Source organism: Nyctereutes procyonoides, unplaced genomic scaffold (assembly GCF_905146905.1).
Source record: "Nyctereutes procyonoides isolate TBG_1078 unplaced genomic scaffold, NYPRO_anot_genome, whole genome shotgun sequence".
NCBI classification, from domain to species: domain Eukaryota; kingdom Metazoa; phylum Chordata; class Mammalia; order Carnivora; family Canidae; genus Nyctereutes; species Nyctereutes procyonoides.
Genome location: NW_026575139.1, coordinates 44,380,165 through 44,399,180, shown reverse-complemented (window position 1 = coordinate 44,399,180; position 19,016 = coordinate 44,380,165). Strand labels below are relative to the sequence as shown.

At 42.3% G+C, this 19,016-nt stretch overlaps 1 protein-coding gene across 2 annotated transcripts in view; it reads right to left on the bottom strand.

The window, feature by feature from the left end:
• Positions 1–19,016, bottom strand: part of NID2 (nidogen 2) — a 61,609-nt gene that overhangs the window by 16,184 nt on the left and 26,409 nt on the right. For both annotated transcript variants that reach the window (XM_055303757.1, XM_055303756.1), the window contains exons 6-11: positions 18,697–18,942; positions 17,262–17,462; positions 15,747–15,977; positions 7,546–7,689; positions 6,726–6,854; positions 5,709–5,852 (exon numbers count right to left, since the gene is read on the bottom strand). In XM_055303757.1, the coding sequence (XP_055159732.1) occupies positions 5,709–5,852; positions 6,726–6,854; positions 7,546–7,689; positions 15,747–15,977; positions 17,262–17,462; positions 18,697–18,942 (1,095 nt within the window). The remainder of the gene's footprint in view (positions 1–5,708; positions 5,853–6,725; positions 6,855–7,545; positions 7,690–15,746; positions 15,978–17,261; positions 17,463–18,696; positions 18,943–19,016) is intronic.

Sequence of the window (19,016 nt, the reverse complement as noted above, 5' to 3'; positions counted from 1 at the left end):
AGAGTTCAAGCCCCACACTGGGTGAAGAGATTATTTAAAAAGAAAAATAAAAAATCTTAAAAAAATACATAAAATAAAACCAATGGTCGGTGATTGAGATAAGCTACCTGCAAAGACTTCCTAGTCTTCCAGAGTTAGAGAAGGATCAAGGGTATAGGCCTGAACAAGGCTCTACTGAAAATAAAAGAAAGCAGTTGCTTCCACAAAAACACCCCAAAAATGATTTTTAAATGTGTGAATAGGAAAAAAAAAATGTGAGTTGAGATGATCAGTGTGAAACCTAGAAGAGTGTGGGGCCCAGGAGTGAACTGCATCAATTTGCTACAGCCAGTGGCAAAAACACAGAGAACCCAGGAATCTGGAGAGTTACAGCCTGAATTTGACATGAATCAGCTGGGGACAGAGGTGGCTCCTCGGCCCACCTTCAATGCAGCAGATGAAATCTCTTCTAGGGTTGTCAGTACCAGCCTGGCTATGACCTGGCTCTCATTGAGACACCTTCCCATGGCTAAGGGGCTTTCCTGGGTACCACTGAGTGGACATGCTGGACGTGAAACCCAGATGCTCTGTTCACAGGAGAGGAATCCCTTACACTGTAATTAGCAAATTCACATTCTGTTTATCCTCGGTCTTGGGGAAGTTTAGTCAAAATAAATTAGCTCCCCTAAGTCCAAAAGAATCCTGAATGCTTGATACAACCAAGTTTAATGCCACCCAAAGAGGCTCTGCCCAGATAAGCAGCTGGGCTCTTTGGTTACCTTCCTTTCTACCTACAAAGGCAAAACAATACTTATAAATTCATCTACAAAGTTGGAAACAAAGAAGGTTTTCTGGTTTAGTTCCTCAGCTTTTTTTTTTTTTTCCTTAGGAACCAAACAAAACCAATGACAACAAAAACCCTATCTTCAATCTAATCGATATGGGTTCTCTATTGTCATATTTAATTACCCCTGAGTTTGGCTCTGTCTCTTCAAAAGGACAACTCAAATCCTTAGCTTAGTGAAGCTGTGGCCGTTCAATTCCCTGGGCCTGCAAAAGGCTGTAAAACTGGCTGTAAAACCAAAGCTGTAAAAATGAACATCCAGCAGGAAAGTAAATGCAGGAAGTTAAAGCTATTCATAATACATATGCTAAAAGTACTTCTCATGCTAACAGGAACCCCAGGCAATGACAGGAAGCAGGAATTCCTGAGACACAGGGCCTATTTCTAGAACCCAGGGATCAGTTTCTTGAAATTATTTTTGAACTAAGAGAGAGGGGACTCCCCAGAGCTACCAAGTTAACTTATGTTCTAAAAGCCTATGGCCTAGGAATTCTGATCAGAGTCAGTGTCAGGACAGAAAACATGAAAAGACGTTCAGCCCCTTGGCAAAGGAGAAACTCCTTGTTGTACCACTGGGGGAGGGGGCTGCCATTTATGCTTAACAACCAATGTCTGGGGTCTTTAGGGGTTGCTAGGACACTGAGGTCAAGAAAACAAGGTTCAAGAGCTCCTTTGCTATTCAGATAATGACATATGGCTCAATCTCAGCATAATTCTCCATTCTATTACCTATTAAGCTGGTGAAAAACCTGTATGGAAAATCTGTTAAAATCCTCCATCTTGAATTCATACTTTGGTGTTTCAACACTCTTCTCACTGGCCTTATTCTGCTCACACCCAAAACTAGGTGAAGTCCCTTCAAAATAAATCCAACACCTCCTAGCTTCCCGCCAACCTATCCCACCCTACCCCATCCCCTTTGCTTCTAAACCATTCAGTGAAAGTTCCAAAAAAGGATTTGGCCCACAAGTTCTCACTCCTCACCTATTCAATCAAGCACCCCACCGGTTGTACCCCACCGGTTGTGCCCCACGTGGTATGTGGTGACCCTCTCTCTGGGACCCTAATAAACTCCTTCCTTTCAAGCCTTGCTCTCTTCTCCTGTGGCTGCAGCGACTTGACCATACCTTTCCTAACCTCTCCATTCTTAGGACAGGAGATCTAAGAGAAAATAATTTAAGTACATCTTCTCATGTCCCTCCTGAGTGGTAAGGGCACTGAGCAACATCCCACCTATTCAACTCACACTTGCTCCTCCCTGGAAAGATCCTGACTCAAGAGAATCTGCTTTTGCACTTAGCAAAGTCACCAAGATCTAGGAGGACAAACAGGCCTGAGCATTATAAACTCGTATCAATACATGGTTGAAATCAACCCTGAAACCACTGAAATTAGGGTTGATTGAGGGAAGCTGGAAAAGATTTACTTATACTTGGATAAAAGTAATTCCTGCTAGTGACTCAGACTAGACTGAGAATCCAAAGCCAAGTCCAGCCTCTCCAGGGAACTCAGTTTTTGACAAACTGGCTAAAGGAAAACTCACACACCCTTTTATTGCTACTTTAAGGGAGTAAAGAAAAATATGTGTGCTTCAAGAATGCACACTTTCCACAAAATAGAACCTTTTCTCTATTTTTCTGTTTTCTCTCTGTGGTCACAGGGACACATGCACACTGTGGCATGCCTTTAAATATGTGCATGCATGCACGCACATGTGTGCACGTGCACACACACACACACTCCTACTCTTACATATTTATCCTGTAAGTCACCTTCATGATTAGCCCAGCTTGATTTAGGCATGGCATAGGTCTTTAGGAAAATACTATTCATTTTCTACTGCTCTACAATCTGAAAAGCTTGGAAGACAACCACATGGCAACTGCTTCTGGGAGGCAGCCTCTAAGGAATCCCAAAGATCCCTACCTCCTAGTGTTTGCAATCTTGTGTAATCTTCTTCCCTTCAGTCACTTGCATCTTGCCAACACACCAAAGCAATATTGAGGGGATGTCATTCTTGTGATTATAACTTCCATTCTGCTAGCAGACTTGCTGTCACTGGCTTCGAGGAAGTAAGCTACCTTGTTCATGGTCTGTGTGTCAAGAAGCTGAAGGTTATCTCCAGGCAACAGCTAGTAGGGACCTGAGGCTCTCAGTCCTCAAGGAACTGAACCCTGCTGGTAACCATGAGAGGATCTTTCTTCAGTTAGATCCTTAGCTGAGACCCCAGGCCTATGCTTTGCAGTCTTGCAAGGATCCTTTAAAGCAAAGGACCAAGCTAAGCCCTTTCCAGGTCCTTGACCTATATATCATAAATGTGTATTGTTTTAAGCTGCTCTGTTTGGGGGTAATTTGTTATGTTGCAATAGATAACTAACACACTAGGGAAGCAACTGATGGGTTTGGCGTGTTTTAAGGTTTGCAGGTTCCAGAGAAAATCTAAAAAGTAGAGAAGCAGAGATTCAATGAGGACAATTAAAAATGGCAGAAATCTAGGGCAACTGAGTGGCTCAGCAGTTGAGCGTCCACCTTTGGTTCAGGTCGTGATCCCTGGGGTCCTGGGATCAAGTCTGGCATTGGGCTCCCCACAGGGAGCCTGCTTCTCCCTCTGCCTATGTATCTCTCTCTCTCTCTTATGAATAAATAAATAAAATCTTCAAAAGAATTAAGTTAAAATGGCAGAAATCAGCAAGATGGAAGTAATAGCAATGAATGGCATCAGTCGAAAGTTCTCAATGTGTAAATGTGGCCAATTTCCGAGTTCCAATCTGACCCCAAAGATAATCAAAGTCTTACAGGACAAGAAGAAGTTAAAAGAAGGATAAGAGAATAATTCTAGAAGGAATTAGGCCAATAAGCATCTAACTCAAATAGTATTCTGATTATTAACATGCATCACATCTAGGCTGCAATTAATTTCAACTTATTGGCTTTAAACCAAAGACCTAAAGAGTTAAATACCTTAAAATCACTACCTCTGCTGTCCTGAGCAGCCCAATGTTTAAATATGAAATTCTGACAAGATTTCTTTTTTTTTTTCTTTTTCTTTCTTTCTTTCTTTTTTTTTTTTTTTTTTTTTTTTTAAGATTTTGATTCTCGGGATCCCTGGGTGGCGCAGCGGTTTAGCGCCTGCCTTTGGCCCAGGGCGCGATCCTGGAGACCTGGGATTGAATCCCACGTCGGGCTCCCGGTGCATGGAGCCCGCTTCTCCCTCTGCCTATGTCTCTGCCTCTCTATCTCTGTGTGACTATCATAAATAAATAAAAAATTAAAAAAAAAAGATTTTGATTCTCCAAGCAGTCTCATCTCTTAGAGCCAGAAGTGTGTTAAATGAAACTGAATGACAAGGTTCCACGAGGGTGGAAAAGATATTATTCCCACTGTGAGAAATAACAGAACCACACCAGTAGGAGTTAGTGCACCTCACACCCTGACCCCCATACCTGTGGAGGCTACCTCTGTCTGTGAAGAGTCCTACGACAGATGGAGCTCTTTGGCTGGTCAAATGAGAGAAGCATCTGTGAATTCCAAATCTATCTCATTCTAACTGGAGAAACACTTGAGCTCTAAAGATGGGGGTGTTTTTAGGAGGGGAGGAAAAAAAAACAGGGCTGAACTGAGCCATAGCTTTGGGTCATTTCAGTATAAACTGTATTTTCAATAAAACCATACAGCAGAGCTTCTGTACAACAGAAGTGGAAACATTAAAGAGCCTGTGCAGACAATGCCCAGTGATCCGCCACATCTGGGAAGGAGAGGACAGCTGTGCTGCCCTGACACGTTTGTTCTGTCCATAACATATGGCTTCCGTCTGCAGGTCCAGCCAGCCTCTCCACTGAAACTGAGGGGAAGAGGAGTGGGAGGAGGATGAGAAGCAAACATTTGGTAAGGAGTGGGGTGGGCTCTATGCTATTTAAGCTGCTGTAAAGCTCCCAGGAGTTACACGGCTGTTCTAGCACATCAGCTCGGGGAGCCCAGGGGTACAGTGGCCTGGCCAATGCAGGCAGTGATTTGAAGAGAGGGAGAAAGCCTGTGTTTCAGGTTTATAATCCCCAAACAGACCCTTTCCCCACCATTCTCTCATTCCCAGGGTCTCATTTTACCATAATTCTGGGATATTACTGACAGCATGAAATTGGGTTTCAATTCCATCACGTCACTGGATACATTTTGAAAACCTTTGGTGGATTATGCAGATCTGCTAAATAATCACTATATTAAAGTACTACTAATCGTGGTTTCATGAACATTTATACCCAGAGAATTATACCTCGCTCAGTAACAACCTCAAATGTCATTAGTATTATTTAGCCAAGTTAAATGTTAATGGTTAGTCCTGTGTTCCAGTCTCATGATAATACTGTATCAAGCCTCAACCACCTTAAATGTCTTCGGATTTCCAGAAGAAAAGGAGAGAGAGGGGAAGGGGGAAAATTAGAGAAAAAGCATTGCATGTAAGTGTAGAGATTATTTAAAGTACCACTTCAGCCAGTTAGGCATGACTAAAAGCGTTAGATGAAGCCATTAACCAAAGAGATTGAAGGATAGAGACTTCCCAACAGGTGAGTGGGCTTTCCCAAAGATCCTCCAGCCCATACCAGCTCCAAGGAACAGAAAGTTACAATCTGAGAGTGGCTTCCTAGTGCTCCAAGAATGTCTCCACCAAGGATAACTGTATATGCTCAAAAATCTAGTCCAAGGGAAACCACCCCTCGCTCTGCTTTTTGACTCAAAATACAGCTTTTCTCTTGCTCTTTAGATAATTCCAAGGCTGCATGAGTGAAGGAAGGGAGAGGTCCTTTTGAGAAAGGTTCTGGCTATGTGGAGACATTGCATCCAAGCGACCTTCCAGAATCGCTGAGGTCGACAGTCCACAGGTACTCACCAGTACACTGGTGCCCGCTGCCAGTATAACCAGGCAGGCAGGCGCAGCTGAATGTGCTGCCTCCATGGTAAATGCACCGGGCCTGGCCAGCAGGAGCACAGGTATGACTGCCATCCTCACAGGGGTTGGGAGGTGGGGCGATCACTGAAAAGAGAAGGCGGCAAGGACATCTAAGAGTGCAGGCCTGCGAATGGGTGAGGCTTACTCCTCCCAGTGTGATCCACACACCAACAGCATCAGGACATCTGAGGGCTCAGAAGATTCTCAGGCCATATCCCAGAGCCAGAAAATCAGAATCTGACTTTCAAAAAGATCCCTAGATGGCATGGATACATATTAAAGTTTGGGGAGTACTGGTCTGAGTTTATAATCAAAAACACTAAACATGAAGGTCAGTCATTGAGATGGTCCTTGATTAAAGTTTATAAATCACCAGAACTAGACACAAGCACACAGAGTTTCTGTGATCACTGCTACTTTTTCATCCCACTGGGTTAAAAAGTGTATTTTCTCTATCATCATCTGGCTCTACCAGTGGGATGAATTTGGAATCCTAGTTCTCTCAGATCCACTTCTTTAGATCCAAAGGTTTTTTTTTTTGTTGTTGTTGTTTTTGGTTTTGGTTTTTTTTTTTAACCCTACAAGAGTAGATTTATTACAGATGGAGGTCTATAGTCGGTCACGTGGAATGAGCATCTTTGAATTATAATCCATTTCATTTAAATTTGATAAATACCTTACTTCTATCTAGAACTGATGGTATTAGAGGTTCATAGTCTTGTTACACAATTGGGCCAAATACCAAGACATAGGAATCCCAACTGGGAGAACACCTTTCAATAACTCAACACCAGAAGTATCCATTTAGAGGAAAACAACACAGGACTGAACTGATCCATACCTTTGGGTAATTTCAACATAAATCTTTTCTAAAACCATACGGCAGAATGTCTGTATGTCAGAGTGGAAACATTAATGAATCAGCACCATTTTGGCCAAAAAGAGAAATGCACTCACAGACGCAAGTGTGCCGGTCATCTGCAAGCTCATAACCACTCCGGCACTCACACCTGTAGCTTCCCGGCAAGTTGACACACATGGAGTTGGGGCCACAGTGATGGGAGCCAGTTGCACATTCATTTACATCTAAGAAGAAACAAGGACAGAGAAGCACTCCTTAAATCAAGAGTTCTCCAAGTGGAAGCTCTGAAAGCCCAATGTTGTCTCACTACCATGAAGCTTCAATGAACAAATAAATTGGGGGGTGGGAGTCAAAATGTCATATTTCTAAGCATCAGATGTGAATGCATGTTGCAGGTTGTAATATTTATCTCAAATCATTCAAGTATATGTCACAGGGAGAAATATTGAATATTCTGAAAAATCTTTAAACAGTAAAAACAAAAACAACCACTCAACACTTAAAAGAAAAACAAACAATTTTTCCTTTAGAAATATAAAGAAATTTCTGGGACTTGTGGGGATGTAATGGATGAAAGGAACACAATGTCTGAAACCTAAAGATAACCGGAAAGCATATGTTTTAGTAAATATAAGAAATAATACAGGGTTAAAATGACAAAACTTGAGAAATCAAAATATGCAGGAATTGTAACATGTCTTCTTTTCCCAGTCCTAGCTCCAAATACTCCCCTCCAAACTATCCTCTAGACCTCAAACCTAACCAGAACGTGCTTTAGTTTTGAAATGAGAGCATTTAGGTGAACAGCTGCTAAACGCGCCTCTCAATCAGTGGAGAACCTAAAGCAGACATGCTTATCTTCTATTAACACCGAGTTGGGGAATCCCATGAAAGAACAGAGTACACACAACTTACCCACACAACTCCGTCCGTCTCCCTGGTACCCAGAGGCACACTCACAAGTGTAGTCTACATCTGTCCCTGGATGGCACCGAGCTGTAATGTCACATGTGTGGCTCCCATCATAGCAAGGATTCACTGGGGTGGGTTCTGAGTTCTCTGCATGAGTAGAGAGGAAGTAAAACACACAAGCACAATCTGGTTGTTGTAAAGAGAATGGCACAGACAAAAGATAAAAGACTCCTTGGGACAGATGTATACTCATTTTTGGGGGGGCCCACCTGGCTACCTTACTAAATTATTAATACCCAAAGCTGGACTAGATTATTTAAATTGCAGTTTTAAATTCCAGAATGGCTTCCTCTTGCCTACTCTGCAGACAGCTAACTTTTTCTTGCTTATAGTAGGCCTGTGTCCAGGGAATAAAAGCATCCAACCCATGTCATAATTTTATTTAAAAGTGGCTTTCACTCTATCACCTTGTGTGAGTCTCGGGATAACTTTGTGAGGTGGGCTGTCAGCCCTGTGACTGGTAATTATGGATATGGTAATTATGTCTCTCAGATAAGTGAGAGACATTGAAAAAAATGCCCCATTTCACAAAGCCAGGAAATGGTACAGCAAGAAATCCAAAATTTCTGCCTCTAAACTGGGCAATCTCTCACTAAAATTAACTATTTGGTAAGTCAAAATTTGATTACTGGGAACATCTTGCTTTGTTAAGATCTGAAAGACTAAAGAGGAATGATTTTTGCAGTATTTACTTTTTAGGAATAACCTTGCCACAGATCCACCCATCTCCTAGGTAGTGATAACTCTTAATATCTCAAATCTTCCCTAAAAAGTTTTATTTCTAAATAGAACACAGTAGTAACACGTATTTGCCAGGCACTGTTCTAAACCTCTTACACATACTATCTTTTTAAATCCTCACCACCGCACTGTGAGGAAGGTATTACTATCTTTACTTTCAGTACAGCACAGAGAGGTCAAGTAACCTGCCAAAGCTCACACAGTCCGAAGAGGTGGTTGGAGCAGGCAGTCTGCTTTCCACCATTTTGCTACAGCCACCACCAAAGGACCTTCAGAGAGGTATCTAAGCCAAGGGCACAGAGATGATATTAGAAAGAGCCCTAGACACAATGAATCCATTAACTCTGGGCACTTCCATTCACTCCTCAGATTCCTTGTGTAAAATAGGAATAAAGATAATACTGATACCTACAAAAACTGAGGAGAATAAAGAAAAACTGACATGATATATGTGAAAGGCATCCCCCCTTCCCCCATGGAAAGGCCTACCCAGTTCCTAGTGACTCCATTCCTTCTCCCTCCTCAGTGGGGGCCACTGCTCATCTTCATGTGATTTCAGCTTTGTCTCAGTCCCTAGAATTAATTCTGATCTGAGACTTAAAAGATTTTAGGAACTTCACCCAAACCTGCCTTGCTCTCAACAGCTCTAGGGACCAACCTCTCAGTATCAGTAGACATGTTGGCAGTACCACCTACTTTAACTTCCTAGACCCACTTCCTTCCAGATTCCCTCTCATTTCTCTCTAGCTCACCCATATCTTTTCACCCTTATCACAAGTGGGTGGGCTTTGCCCAAAGTAACTCTTAGTCTACACCCAAGTGCTTGCTGCTGCCACCTGCCTCAGACTAGACTCCCTACCAGTCCTGCAGGAGGTCCATCTACCTATCCAGAGCTTGTGCCATTGCCCACGTGGACTCTTCCAATATTCTGTGTTAATCTGCTGTGAACTGGGATGCCTCCCATTGCCTTAAAAGAAACACCACCATGTGCTCCCGCAATGGACTATTCTTATTACCACATTATGTCCAAAAAGGGGGGGGGGAAAGAGGGCCATATGTTTATCTTCGGTTTGCCTCAATGATGTTAGCTGGATTATGTCACAGAATCTTTGCCAAGAAAAAAGGACCAACAAATGGCTCTGGCCCTTTTTAAACTTGATGAACTTAAGTATGTCCACATGAGCCTGAGTTCTGCAAATCAAGCAGACACCCTTGCATATCCCTCATTCTTACCTCTGGATCTCGTAGTGGACAGGATGGAAGCACAACTCTGGGGTTATAGGGTAGGACAGACCAACTTCCTGAGACAGTCCCCGGCATGGTTATAATTAAGAACAGCAGGGTCATGTCCTCACTAAAGACCCAATGCAAGACAATTCTTTCTTATTCATTTTAGAAGAAGATTCTGTATAAAAATGCCTGGTCTACCCAGGGAGAAGTGAGCTCTGAAATGTTTTAATTTGTAAATACTAACGCTTAACCTTTTTGCTCAGTACTTTCCAACATCATACTTGCACCGTGGCACATTCTGGCACAGATCAGTAAGTATGCATAGATGTCAAGAGCTTATGTCTGCTAGCTTATGCCTGCTAGGCATGCAAAACATGCAGTGCAAAAGTTGACTTTCAAACTTGAACAGGATACCCCGCCCTCCCTAAAAATTGAGGGGAAAAATTGTCCATAATTATCTGACACTGATTTAAAATATACTTCACTGACAGGATGGGCCACATAATACACAGAGCTTAGTGCAAAATGAAAATGTGGAACCCCTTGCTCAAAAATTAAGAGTTTCACAAGAACAGCAGCAGAGCATTAAATCAAGTATAAAAGCCCTTCTGAGCATAGGCCCCGTTCGCTGAATTTGGTTTCCAAAAATATAGTTTTAAAAATACATTTCTAAAGCCATGTGGCTATTCATTCTCCATGGCTTGTTAGCTTTCTCCTATTATAGTAAGAACAGCAGTATCCTCCTCACGACCAGTTCTGTTTCGCCCTCACCCTCTCCAACAGCTTGACTCTCTGACAGGAGATCTGGAACTAATTTACTCATTTAATCAAGAGAAGAGCGGTTTTCCTTCAAGGAACAGTCCGTTCCACTTCACTGAGTGGCCCTCTGCCCAGTCTCCCCAACTAGCCAGAAGGAGCCCCACGGTGGGTGCAAGAGGGTCCCATTCCAGGAGCCCAGGAGAGACCGCCCATGCACACCTGAAGTGCAAACACTTGGCGAGGTGTAGGAGCTGCAGCTGGGAAGCGGGCCGGGCCCCAGGCTCTGACTGTCACTGGGCAGACCCCACAGCACTGCCTCCCAAGCACAGGGAAGCCACAGGCGCCCACATCAAGCCGGTGTGGCTGTGCTGGGTCCCACACATTCCCTTCCTCCAGAGAGAATGACGGTCTGGCTGGAAACACTCACTCAAGAAGATACTGCGATGCACCAAGGGCAGGGAGGTGGGGGCCGGGGGTGGGGTGGGGTGCAAGAATGGGAGGGGAGGTTTTATTTTGTCCTTTGTTTTCTTTCCCCCAGTCTCTCCTATTCAGGTTGCATAAACCGTATTGCAGTTTTCCATAGGGGTGGCTGAAACAGGGGACAAACACACAGGGTTAAAACACACATTCCCTCTTGAAATTTGGCCCAATTTTTCAGGCCATCCTGAGGCCAGTGGAGTTCATGTGGGAAAGCAGTGCCAGGTGAGGTTATGAGATGGGCTCTGGGGCTGCTGCCCAGGCCTGGGTCCCAGCTGGCCACTTTGTAGCTGTGACTGGGCAAGTTACTTCATGTCTATACCTCAGTCTCTGTAAAATGGGGGATGGTGATCTCCTTTTGGGGCAGGGGGTTGTGTGGGACCTAAAAATGTTAATTTGTGAAAGTTCTCCGAACAGTGCTTGGCACCCAGTATACCATCCTTTGCAACTGTTATCGTTTGACTTGCATGGAAGGGAAAAATCACATAAAATTCTAAAAGACGAGCCGCTTGGTACCTGCCAGTTTGCTGGCATTCTTTTTGTTACTCCCATCTTGGTAGGTCTCCAGGAAAAAGACAGCCAGAGATTTATCTTCTCCCTCCATAATTCTAGAATCTGAGTAGGATTCTGGGCCTGGAAGGCTCCTCCACTAATCATTGTTTTTATACAGACATCTATGCTTAGCAAAGTGTAGGACAGTTTGCTCAGTTGTTTTTGTTCAAATCTTTTCTTGAGAAATAGGCAATAATCTTTTTCCCCTCTTCTGATGTACATTTCTCTAAAATCAACAGACATTTTCATGCTATTAATTCAATACCTTATCATCTTTGGGCTCCCGATGCCTGCACCCCACAAGCAAGTTTCCTAAAACCAAACTGCCTGTCCACCCCACACCAGCAAACTCAGAATTCTCATTTCAAGTCACCTCTGCATTCTTTAAGAGTCCAGCCCTCAGGCCTCAATCTCAGTATCATAATTTGGAATTGGCAGCCCCACCTGGAGCCCGAGGAGGCTTGCGGAGCCCTCCTCTCCAATGCTGAGTATAGAATCACCTCGCAGAGGTACCAATTCTGGCCTCCAAAGTATCAGTGTGTAGCCAAGGGAAGGAGACCTTCCCTTTTCCCTTCACTGCCCCTTCTAGGGGAAAGCGCTAGCTATTGGCTTTCAGAACTAAAATGTCCCTTTCATCTGACAATTTCCTACCTATTAGGGTTTCCAGACTTCGCAGGTTCATCTTCTGGCTCACCTAAAATTTTTTTTAAAGAACAGTTTAAGTTTTGTAGAAAAACTGAGCAGAAAGTAAGCTTCCATAGTCCTCCACTTTCTCCAGTTTGCAATTCATTGGCTTCTTGTATCAGTGTGGTACATTTACAACTGATAAACCAATACTGATATACCACCTAAAATCTATGATCTACATTAGGGTTCACTCTTCGTGTTATGTAGTTTCATAGGTCTGGGCAGATGTATAGTAACATGTGTTCATCATTACAGTAGCATACAGAATAGCTTCTCTGTCCTAAAAATCCCGTGCTCTCCCTATTCACCCCGCCTCCCTCCCCCAAACCCCTGGCAATCACAGATCCTTTTATGCTCCATATTTTCACTTTTCCTAGAATGTATATACAGTTGACCCTTGAACAACATGGGGGTTAGGGGTGCTGCCCCCTGCATAATTGAAAATCTGTATAACTTTGGCACCCCAAAAACTAATAGCCTACTGTTGGTCAAAAACTTTACTCATAACGCATATTTTGTATATTATATATGGTATTCTTATAATAAACTGAAGAAAATGTTAAGAAAATCATACGACTACAGTACTGTATTGAAAAAAAATCCACAGATAAGTAACCCTACACAGTTCAAACCCATGTTGTTCAGGGTCAACTGTAGCTGGAATCACACAGCTGAAGCCTTTTCAGACCAGCTTTTCTCACTTAGCAATATTTACTTAAGATTCCTCACACCCTTAATGCCTTAACAAGGCATGATGGTGCCTTAAAAAGCCTAGAACTTTTTTTTATCATGTTTATCAAGCTTCACGGTATGGTTAATTCTAACAAAATTGAGAAACACTGCTTTAGTATTTTTTGCTCCCCCCCCCAACTTTTTGTCAGTTAAGATAATTCACACACCATATAATTCACGCATCTAAAGTACACAATTAGACGTTTTTTAGTATATTTACAGTTACTCAACCATCACTGCAATCAATTTTAAAACATCTGAACCCCCCCCCCCAAAAAAAAGAAACTAGTACCCTTTGGCTATCCACTCCCGATCCTCCTATTATGGCCCAGCCCCAGGCAACCACTAATCTACTGTCTTTGTGGATTTGCCTCTTTTGAATATTTCATTAGATAGAATCAAGCAATAGGTTGTCCTTTATGACAAGCTACCTTCACTCAGCATGTTTTCAAAATTCATTCATATCAGTACCTCATCTTTTCAGGTCTTGGCAATATTCCATGGCATGGATATAGAACATTTAAAAAATGCACTTGTCAACTGATGGACATTTGGGTTGTTCCTACCTTTTGGCTATTCTGAATAATACTGCTATGAACATTCATGTGTAAATTTTTGTGGGGACATAAATTTTCATTTCTCTTAGCTCTGTAAGTAGGAGTAGAATTGCACAAGTGGTAACCTTGTATTTAATTTTGAGAAACTGGACTGTTTTCCATAGTAGGCATACTATTTTATAGTCCTGCCAGCAGTGTATGAGGGTTTCAGTTTCTCCACATGTTCACCAATAGTTGTTATTACCTATATTTTTTATTATAGCTGTCCATATGCATGTAAAGTTGCAACTTAAGGTTTTGACTGTGTTTGCATTTTTCTGAGGAGTAATGATATTCAGCATCTTCTCCTGTGCTTATTTGTATATATTCTGAAAAATATTCTAAATTTCTTTTGGATCACTTTTTATTGTAAGAGTTCTTCATATATTCTAGATACAAGTCTATTATTAAAATATAGGATTTTCGGAGGCACCTGGGTGGCTCAGTCACTTAAGCATCTGCCTTTGGCTCAGGGCCCTGGGATCCAGCCACAATGGACTCCCTGCTCAACAAGGAGCCTGCTTCTCTCTTTCCCTCTGCCCCACCCCCTGCTTATGCTTTTTCTCTCTCTCAAATAGAATCTTTAAAAAATATACAGGATTTTCAAATATTTTATCCCATTCTGTGGATTGTATGTTCACTTTGTTGATACTATCCTCTGAAGCACAGGCTATTAATTTTGATGACACCCAATTTTTTTCTTTCTTGCTTTTAGTATCCTATCTAAAGAAGCCATTGCCAAATTCAGTCATAAAAATTCACCTCTATTTTTTTTTCTAAAATCTTAGCTAAATCAATGTCTTTGACCCATTTTTGGTTAATTTTTATATATGGTGTAAGATAGGGGTCCATCATCATTCTTTAGTACGTGGATATCCAGCTGTTCCTGAACCATTTGTTAAAAAAAACTCCTCACTGAATTGTTTTGGCAACCTTGTGAAAAACCAATTGGCTATAAATGTGTTTATTTCTGGATTCGCACGTCTATTCCATTGATCTGTATATCCATTCTTATGCTAGGACCACATGGTCTTCATTACTCTTAAGTTTTGAAATCAGGAAGTGGAATTCCTCCAACTTTGTTCTTTTTCACTATTGTTTTGCCTCTTCTGGGTTTCTTAAATGTCCATGAATTTTAGGATCCATTTCTCAGTTTTTGCAAAAAGGTCAGTGAATGGGATTGTATTGAATCTAGAAGTCAATTTAGGAAGAATTGCCATGTTAATACTATGTCATCTGACTCATAATCAAATAAGGTCTTCTGATTTTTCTTATATTTAGGTCTTATTTATTTTTATTTTATTTTTTTAAAGATTTTATTTATTTATTCATGAGAGACACAGAGAGAGAGACAGGCAGAGACACAGGCAGAGGGAGAAGCAGGCTCCATGCAGGGAGCCGGATGTGGAACTTGATCCCAGGACTCCAGGATCACATCCTGGGCCAAAGGCAGATGCTCAACCGCTGAGCCACCCAGGTTTCCCAGGTCTTATTTTTTTAAAATGCTTTATAGGTTTTAATGCAAAAGTGAAAAGTATTACACTTAAATTTTTTTTATTTCTAAACATTTTTGCCACAAAATTGTTTAAAATTTCCCTTTCAGTTTGCTCATTATTATATAGAAATAAAGATCAATACACAAAAATTATATCCTGCAACCTTGCCAAACTTAGTTCTAATAGTTTAATGAATTAGATTTTCTACATATAAGATTATATCACAGGAGAACAAAGATAATTTTACTTCTTCCTTTCCAGTCTGGATGCCTTTTATCTTCTTGCCTAATTGGTCTAAAACTTCCAATACAGTGCTAAATAGAAGTGGCAACAGCACACATCCTTGTCTTATTTCTGATCTGAGAGTGAAAGCATCCAGTCTCTCCTCATTGAGTATGATGTTAACTTGGGTTTTTCTTAAATGTGGTTCTTTTTGTTTTTCTAGGCACTGGCTCTTTGTCTTATCCTGATTCGGTGAAATCCTTCTCATCCTTTAAGCTCTAGCTAAACTGTCACTTTCCAGGGACCCCTTCCCTCAACTTCCAGAGGAGGTTCACAGCACCCTGTTCTTATTATAATACTTCATCTTCCCTCTTGGTCTCACCTTGTTCACATGTGTCTCTCCAACACAGACTGGCACACACCAGCTTCACTCTATTCCCTAGTTTGGCAGGAACACTGTTCTAAAAGTTCCATTCCTACCTGTCTCCACCTCAAAGACAGACCCTGCTTTATTCATCCTTACTCTCAGCACCTAACACAGAGCCTGGCAGTCAGTAACCCTTAGTAAACTCTGTGAGTCATTCTAAGGCTACTCACAAAGGAAGGAAGAAATAGATTCCACTTTCGCCCAAAACAACAGAAGGAAACATACCTTCAACTGGGCCAATCTGATTGGTCACAGCAAATCTAAGCAAGCTTTCTTCTTCCGTGTACAAGGCAAAGATTCGGTCTACATTCAGCTGCCGGGTGGTGGGGATGGCCCAGTGTCTGGGGGCATGCCTGCATGCCTGGTAAGTAATGTTCTGGTAGATGCGGTAGGATCGTGTTTGGTTGATAGCACCGAAGATGAGGGAGTAGTCTCTGGAACTTGTGGAGGTCACAGCTGCAATAGACATTAGTTAGCCCAATTGGTAAAATTTTAAGATGTTAGAGATTTTCATAGATTTTTTTTTTTCTGTACAGCTTTTCATATGATGCCTGGAGCATGTTCCCTTGGGAAGTTCCTGAGTTTATATGGAAAACCTGCAAGGCAATTCCAGGAATCTGAGTAGATACAAAGCCAAAGTGCTAAGCAGCAGGAGATAGAATCACTGCTGTCATTATTAGCAAAGGATAAATTCTGCTTCTCTGTGCCAGCCATGCCAAGTGCTATAGAAACACTGCCTTATATATACCTCATACCAGCAACGTGAGCCTGTGATCCTGTACAGGGAGCCTTACAGAGGTTGAAAAGCAGCCTAAGACACAAGGTCAGTGTGGGATAGAGGTGAAACTGGAACACAAGGCAGCCTGACTCTATACCCCAAGTTTTCAACCAGTCCATTCTCTAGATTACACAGATGTGACAGCTCCCAACACCCTGCACATAAGTCTGAAGACTTCTGGGCCAAGGAAGGGGCCGTTTGTCTCAGTTTGAGTGTGGAATTGGAAGCCTGGGCTAGTTTTCTGGCCATCAGCTGTTCTGTTTACCACCTGGGTCTCCATTACCCATATTCCTCTCTTTATCTCCTACCTGGCTTCTACCTCTCACCCCACAGAAGGAGGAAGCCCAAAGCAAACTGCAGTGCTGCAGGCCAGCAACTGCTAAGTCAGCGTCTTGCATTCAGGTGGTTTTCCAAAGGTGTTCTTAATGCTCATTCTAAAGAGGAGAAAATAGGCCCTCGGATGGTAAGTGACCTTATTCCCATATATTTTAAACTACACATCCATGATCTGAATTCTGATCTTCTGACTCCAAATCTAGCATTAGTTTTACAACACTGGGCAGCATCTCATTTTAAAACAGGCTGAAACAAGGGTATAGGACAAGTAAAAATTCCAACAGTCCATAATTCCCTGTGTCCCAAAGAGCACAGATGGCTAAACACTGTATGTAATTATACAACCCCTTCCCACCCCCCACCCCCCGAGACAAGGTTGCTGTTGATTACATTATTACTGGCATTACATTAGTACTGGGAGAGGGATCTTGATATTCATTTGTGTAGCAGCCAACACTTCTCTCCCTTATACTATATACCTGGTAAGAGTAATAAAAAGGACATTGAGCTCCTTTTATGTGCCACACACTGTTCTAAGGACATTCCCTGTAATAACTCACCATCCTCACAAATATCTCATAAGGTATGTACTGTCCCCATTTTATAGATGTCAAAACTACACATACCTGAATCCAAGTAGTGGTAAATCTCCTTGTAGGGAGCTATATGGGCTGTGACATTCGCTGGGATGTAAGGCACCTGGCCTTGAATGTTGGTCTTAATGCTCAGATAGTTCTCTGGGTCAAGTCCCTCAGCAGTTTGAGTGATTTGAACCCTCTCTTCTCCTGGGTAGAAAGTGATTTCCATATCATGGGTAAACGTTGCACCTGGAGAGGAAGAGCGACTTCAGCACACAGCTAGGATGAGATGTAGTACCCTCCAGTAATAATTACCACGTCATACATCTTAATTTCTACCACTGTTGGAAACAGTGCCTCAGAAGATCATTGGATATCCAGAACTAAGTATTACCAGCTGCTGATTTCATCGGTTCCCCAAATCTTCTATTAAACAGTGTGATTTTATCCTGCCTCATTTCAAACTGCTTCTCTTTGTAACAGCCTGTTTTCTGTGAGAAGCTACTAGGAACACCTTGTGCTTTCTCTTTGTAAGGTGCCAGATTTAACAACAACAACAACAACAAAAACTAGCACAAAAACTTAGGATACCCAGTTAAGTTTGAATTTCAGAAACAATGAGTGTATTTTTAGTATGATACATCTCATACAATATTTGGTACTTTTACTAGGTTATTCAAATGATGACTGTTTACCTGAAATTCAGATGTGACTGGATATACTCTACCTACTTCTAACTCAAAGTTTCATTCAAAATTTGCTGAAAAACAAGTTCTTACAAATAGCTCTTGAGTCTATAGCTAGAGGTGGGGGAAGAACTTTTCTCTCAGTACCTATGATAAGGATAAATCCAATAGGAAACAAGCCTTTTCAGGTAGGGAGGAAAGAGGCAAAAAGTATCCTCAAAACACCTGCTATCAACATGTGGTCCTTAGACCAGCATTAGCATCTCCTGGGAGCTTGCTAGGAAAACAGAATCACAGCCCCCGCCCTCCCAACCACCACCCAGGCCCACAGAGCCAGAATCTGCCCTTTCACAAGGGCTGCACATTAGAGTCTGAGAAGCACTGGTTTGTACCATTATAGGTCAGGGTCGTGGGAGTGAGAGGAGGAAGGAAGTCTGCTCATGAAGTAAACTCCTCTCCAGATACCCTGGAATCACCATTCATGCATCCCTATTTGACAGCTCTGCATCTAACAACTCAAGTAAACACAACCTGACAAGCTTCAACCGATTTGAGTGAGAGGGCATAAATGCTCCAAATGGCATCATCCTATTTCTCAGGACAACTTGGAGATGTGTGGAAGAAATCAGTCTTTCAAAAGCAGTCCTGTGAGACCAAACCATTCCCAACTACCTCCACACAGAAAACTATACACCTGTGGCTCTGCAACACTGAACAAACAAATCCCCTTTCACGGAATAAAAACTAAAGCATGATGGCTGGTGACCATCAGCCTCTTCAAAGGCCCTCTTACTTACCTGTGAAGCTAAAGCCATTCTCCCAGCCTGGTTTCTCTAAAGCAAAGAGCCAGCCAAATAGGCCTCCGATTGGTGTGAGTGGGAGAAGGGCTTGGGCCGCAGGCTGAGGGATGTGGCTGATAGCCGTGTAGGCTCTGCCATCATTGCTCACAATGTAAGCATGCAGGTCCACGTCACTGAAGTGCACGGGCAAGTGGCCCACGCGGAGGTGGCCACTCACTTTCCCATTGACTCGATGAGGCGCTCCTAAAAGACAGCAAATTCAATCAATTTTGACCATCATCCAGGTTGGGGATGGGTGCACAGAAAACAATTCCACT